Below are 6,000 nucleotides of genomic sequence, written 5' to 3'. Positions count from 1 at the left end.
AAGTCATTTATAGTTATAGGTATGAATGTGTACGTACAAGGTTATATATGTACCTCCATTATATGTATATACGTGTATAATCTGTATCACGTGTGGGGGAACGGTAAAACATTGCTTACGACCAATTTCCGGCTAATTCGATCAGCTTTTCCAATCAACGAATTTGAAATAGCTTATTTCCGAGATATTAAAAAATACGGCAATATGAGAAGAAAAATGAGTCTCCCAAATATTAATGGTATATTTTACATTTTCATTTGCGGTGTGATGTGAAAATAATCATAAAAGAAATACATAAAAAATTATTAGCAATGCACAAGCTTCGTTGTAAACTTGGGTAGAGGCTCGATTGTGAAATTAGTTTTTTTTTAAATATAATTTTTATAATGTGTCAATTATCAACAAAAAATATTAAAAATTAAATTTAAGTTCCTTGTTTCACTCCAAAGCAATGTATTATGCTTATTATGCTTTTTACCCCAAAAAGCAAACGGAAAGCGATTCTGTAAAACTAGTTGATTTAATTTTTATAAAATGAAATAAATGTAAATAAAAATTTATATAAAATGTAATTTAATCTAACTGAATAAATATAATTATAATAATAGTAAAAAAAAACCATTATAAAACGACACATTAAGTTTATCGAGTCTTCCTTATAACTGACGTAACGCCGCCATCTTGGTTTTTCTCTGCCGCTCGCTGTTTTATAAGCGGAACACATTCTTAATTCAAAAATTAAGTTTTCTGACTATTATTACAGAAGCACGGTGAAGATTGAGCCAGTGTCCCTCCGTCCGCGTTGGGGCGCGAGCGCGCCATGACCGCGGCGCCCGGGCCGGCCGCGCGGCCCCGCGTGCGCGCCGCGCTGCTGGCCGCGCTGCTGCCCGCTCTGCTCGCCGCGCTGCTGGCCGCACGCGCCGCCTCGGCCGCCACGGCCTGCCGCATCTCCGAGTACCCCTGCCGGAGCGGCAGCTGCGTGCGGCTGGACAGGTACTGCGACGGGAACGACGACTGCGGCGACGGGAGCGACGAGCCCAGATATTGTACAGGTAGAATACCCCATCAACTTATCAATATGTTATTCCTATTTTATCTTGTTTTTACTCCTATTCTTCAAACCCTTATCTGTACCAATCGGTGGATAGGGCACTGCATCATATAAACGCAGTGTTATCTTGATCATTAACACATGAAGGAAAGGTGATCAGCCCTCCGCTTCAGGTGCCAGTCCAAGGTAATAATATTGAATAAATATTACAGTGAAAAAATCACTTATATTTATTTTACCCCCCTTGGGAATCGAACCCGGGACCTCCAGAACGGTAGCCGAGCGTGCTGACTATTACACTACGGAGGCGGACCTACGACATTACACTACGGAGTGTGAAAAAATCACTTATATTTATTTGGCACCCCCCCCTGGGAATCGAACTCGGGACCTCCAGTAATGTAGCTGAGCGTGCTGACTATTATGCTACGGAGGCAGACAATATTACCATGCCACAAAGTTAACAATACTTTCAATATAATAATATACCAATGAAAAGTTTATTGCGAGCGTGTAGCATATCTTAATGTCAATAATTCATTAAGTCTGATATTTCTTATCAGCCAAAAATCATTATCTTCAGTTAGGATTCGAAACTATAGTTGAAGTAACTTTAATGTGCCATAAGAGTTTTTGACTAGTTTCAATTAGTCAACGTCTCGAGAGCAAAGTTAGGTACTTATCGAGTACTCTGAATATCGGATCTCGTATCGATCGCTAATCGCGGATTCTCGGAGATTGTAAATCTGCTAAAGACATCGCACATCCTCCGCGTGCTTCCCGCGAAATTATTCAACATTTTTAATGGGATTCCCCGGGGCGGGGGGATGAAAGGAAACTTTGGTCGTGCTCCTTGAAGCGTTTATTTGAGTCTCTTTCCTTAGACTCACAAACACCCCTTTGTCCCCTCAGGGCGCAAGGGGTTGGGGTGCATCATGAGAGGATAAGTTTTGCATTAATTACGAAAACTTCCAGCACTTCGAGTGCGGCCAACATTCAAAGAAACGATCTTGATTTTCCGACAAACTTGTTAGTGTTTTTTTCCGGAAAAGTTTTCAAAAGTTGCGAGTGTTTTATTGCAATTGCGCGGTAAATTATACTTCGAAATAAATTGTTCGTTAGTTTTGCTTGATATCCATATAATTGGTACGCATTCTTCGAACTGTAAGATACATATCATCCTGGACTCTTAGAAATGAAATGCTTCTCCATGTTATATATGGAAAAAAACGATTCTTTCCTACCATGAACATATTTCTAGAAGGAGCGAGGAGAATTTTGAGAAGCTGTAAGTAATGAAAACAGTTGAAATTAAGCGAGAAAATGGATTGTCTCTCATAAAATGAACAAACCAAATAAAAGAATTAACGGCTTCCTCATTTAACGCCGACCTAAACTCGACGAAGAAATATACAGGCAAACTGTTCGCTGAGTGTTTGAAAGCATTGAGTTGCTTTATAACAAAAAATCACATTACCCCTTTTTTGAAATTTACAAGTCGACACGGAAAATATTATTTAAAAGTCCAAACTGAAAGAAAAGAATTTTTAAATATAGATTTGCACTATTTTCATGCTTTAAACAAACGGACAAAAATGTTAACCTAAAAACGTGCTTAAACAAGCGTATACACGGAGTTTATGATTCCGTACTTTGAAATATCGATATGAATATTTCATATGACTAAAGCCTACAAACAGAATTTTCCATCTTAAAACTGTATTAAATATTCACCTCCGAAGTAGCGCTGGATTTCCATTTCACGGAAAAGAATTTGAATAAACTTTAACATCAGGGAAAAATTCCCTTAAAACCGGGGCCTCGGAGTTAAATGAGATATGATTGTTGTTAGAATATAATTTGCATTCACAAACAAGTTTGTGGACATTTTTGTTTTTCTTTCGTAAAAGGTTGGCGATACTTTATATCGAAATCTTCGCGGTGAAATGAGATTTACGATTATGTATGCGTAAACTTACGAAAACGTAATTAAAAACTCAGCAAAAATCGGGCTGAATTCGTACCGAGAAGACCAATAGGTTTCCTTTTTTTAATTATTTCTGCGGAGATGGAATTTAAAGAGTGAATTTAAGTATTCCGTACCTTCCCGCAGAACAAAGAGGCGGAAGGAAGTGAATAATATTTTTTGCTTGAAATCATAATCCACTCCTGAATATAAAATTTATTTCTGTGCTAACACCACAACCAACTACGGGAATAATACATTTATAAACGATTTTTTTTAAACGTACATGTCATATTTAAAGGTTAAAGCTTTTTTTTATTAATATGTTATTTGATTTAAAAAAACTCAATATTCTTATTTTTGATCCAATTTTTGCTTCTGTATTGGGTTTTAAGTATATTTATGAACAAATGTAATTATCGTTTTCAAAATTTTAACCATTCAAGATAATTATTTGATTGATTGATACGTTTATTATTATAAAATTTATTTTTACGATAAAATACGCATAGTCATAAAATAAACTTAATAAAACAATACAAGTTTGTATTTTGCACGTTTTTGCGTATATTACGGTTAAAATCTGTAACGCAACTAAAAACCTGGCCAAAGAAAATGTGTAACGTTGATAGAATAAGAAATGGTAAAAACGCTAAAAATAGTTTCGTTTCCTTTATTTTTGTTAATAATTCACACTCGACGTGACGTGGCATTTGCTAGATCTGTTTCGTTTGGCCCCGCGGTCTTATTTACCCCGAACCACCCTTTCCGTAGTTTCCTATTCATCCCGCAGTGAGTATGCGCCACGCTACCGGGTTCGGTGTTTCATAGAACGTGACGCTCATATTAGAACCATCCCCCAACTTGCGAGATTCGAGAACAGCTTCTCGAGAATTGATAAGAAGGCGTATATCTCGCTCGATAACCCTAATTCAACTTAAAATGGCTGGAAAGTCATTTTGTCTTACGGTACTGCTTTCCCTCGATACTTCGGTTGACAGGTTGTGATAAATCTGCAGGCGGAAAGCAATTAATTCGGATGTCGCTCAAAGGATAGAGCTTTTGATGAAAGAGAGATATTATACAGCTTAGCTGTTTGGAACAAGTAATGTACTTTCTTGTTTAACTAGCTCCATAAATACTAAGCCAAAGAAAATGGAGTATCTTGTGAAGAATTTGGAAACATCTAATTTATATAAGAATATTTCGTTAATTAGTAGTTGAATATCAAAACGCATTCAATTACATTTAAAAAAAGGAAAAATATGTTTTTCAAAACTGTTTAAAGAAATTAAATCAGATTTTTGCCGTATTTCTACTACCTGTATTTCTGTAAGTATATTGAATAGTATTTAAAATCCATTATACAGCCTGCCAATAGTTATGTGCTTTACTACAACTATGTTAAATAAGCTCATTCTTATATCTATAATTTATATTTTTCAAACCATTTTATGTATGTTACACTAGTTAAACCTTCGTTGTAAATAGAAAATTACAAAACACATGGCTCATACATGTTGCATTTCAATGAATATATAACAAAAATCTATGTAACAATAATCCAACCGAAAACACTAAAAATACTATAAAAAATGCATGTATTTCATTCAAGAAGTTTATTAACTAAAAAACTACGTTTATTGCAATGAAAAGTTTAATGTAATTTAAAAAAATATATTTTGGTACACGAATTTGGAAATACCTATTTGAAATATTGTGTAACATGAATACTATTTAAAATCATTATAAAGAAAAAGATGTTTTCCCTGAACGATATTTATTTTTATCTTCTTTACCAAAAAAAGCCTCTACACAAATTTACATTTTTAAGTTTATTTAAATTACTCTGTATCAGATCATTATTCCCCAATAAAAATAACAGTTCACTTATAAAATAATTCCTTGTATACTTCAAAATAATTCCTTTCTATTATTATGTACAAGAATAAAAGGGATGAAGAGATGGGTAATAGGACATTGACAAATCCGGCCTTTACCTAATCCTCATTGATTCCTGTATACATTTATACATCCAGGATCAGACCCCAGCTTTTGGGTTTCAGGAGGATTATCACTTGTTTTAGAAAGGGTTTTTACAACCGGATTCCTTAGCCCTTTTTAAATTTATTTTAATATCACAATATAAAAATACTATATTCAACATTACCAAGTTATTTTGAGCAAAGCTTTAATTAAAAGCAATGCCCGTTTGTGTACTCATTCAACCACCTTAATTTACAGTAATCAAGTATTTAAGAATGAAAGTACACCTTTTACTGTTAACAAGTTTTAAGGAAATATTTTCTTTTGCGAAGGATTTATTTTAAATTTAATTAAGAAAATCAGGCTGACATCCCTTTGTAGAAGATATAAATTCTTTACTCTACTACAATCATTCTTTAAAAAAATATTATAGATATTTATTTATATTTATATTATAAATACGTAATTTAAAGACGATTTCGATTTTATTTATTTTTTATTTTATTTGTTCGGGAATTGTACATAAAAAAGTAAATAATTAAAAATACTTACATTAACAAAAATAGTTACATTAATAAACATAAAGCTAATTAAACAATTCCACATTTATGTTAAAATAACTATTAAATTTTCTTTTATTTTTTAATTTGTAAACATTGATGTTTTAAAGTTGATGTCAATTTTTAATTTTAATATTTATTTACAACATTTTTTGTGTGTCCAAATACTTGTTCACAAATCTGGATTATCTCCAATTATAGGAGTTATTTTTCGTATTATTTTTTGACATCTCATCAAAGATGAAGATCTTCATCTTCATCTTGCGCCACCTGTATGGGACACACGAGTAAATACTAAAATGATATACTGAAATGAGAATAATTCTAAAAATACTCCGATGTCAATTTACCACCGTAAAACTTTTCTTCTCATACTTTCACATTATTAATGTGTTTTTTAAGGTAATACCTCTTGTTTTACGCTTCGCTTTCCGATT

At 33.4% G+C, this 6,000-nt stretch overlaps 1 protein-coding gene across 1 annotated transcript in view; it reads left to right on the top strand.

Moving 5' to 3' along the window:
* The first annotated feature begins 820 nt into the window (after nucleotides 1-820).
* The window catches only part of LOC148302770 (uncharacterized), a 49,251-nt gene continuing 44,071 nt past the window's right edge, over nucleotides 821-6,000 (top strand). Inside the window, exon 1 of the mRNA XM_088271037.1 lies at nucleotides 821-1,052. Coding sequence (XP_088127163.1) covers nucleotides 821-1,052 — 232 coding nt within the window. The remainder of the gene's footprint in view (nucleotides 1,053-6,000) is intronic.

Source organism: Brachycentrus maculatus, unplaced genomic scaffold, assembly GCF_059751285.1.
Source record: "Brachycentrus maculatus isolate JH-2025_06_01 unplaced genomic scaffold, ASM5975128v1 h1tg000415l, whole genome shotgun sequence".
In the NCBI taxonomy this organism is placed as follows: Eukaryota; Metazoa; Arthropoda; class Insecta; order Trichoptera; family Brachycentridae; genus Brachycentrus; species Brachycentrus maculatus.
This window is presented reverse-complemented; position numbering and strand designations above follow the sequence as displayed.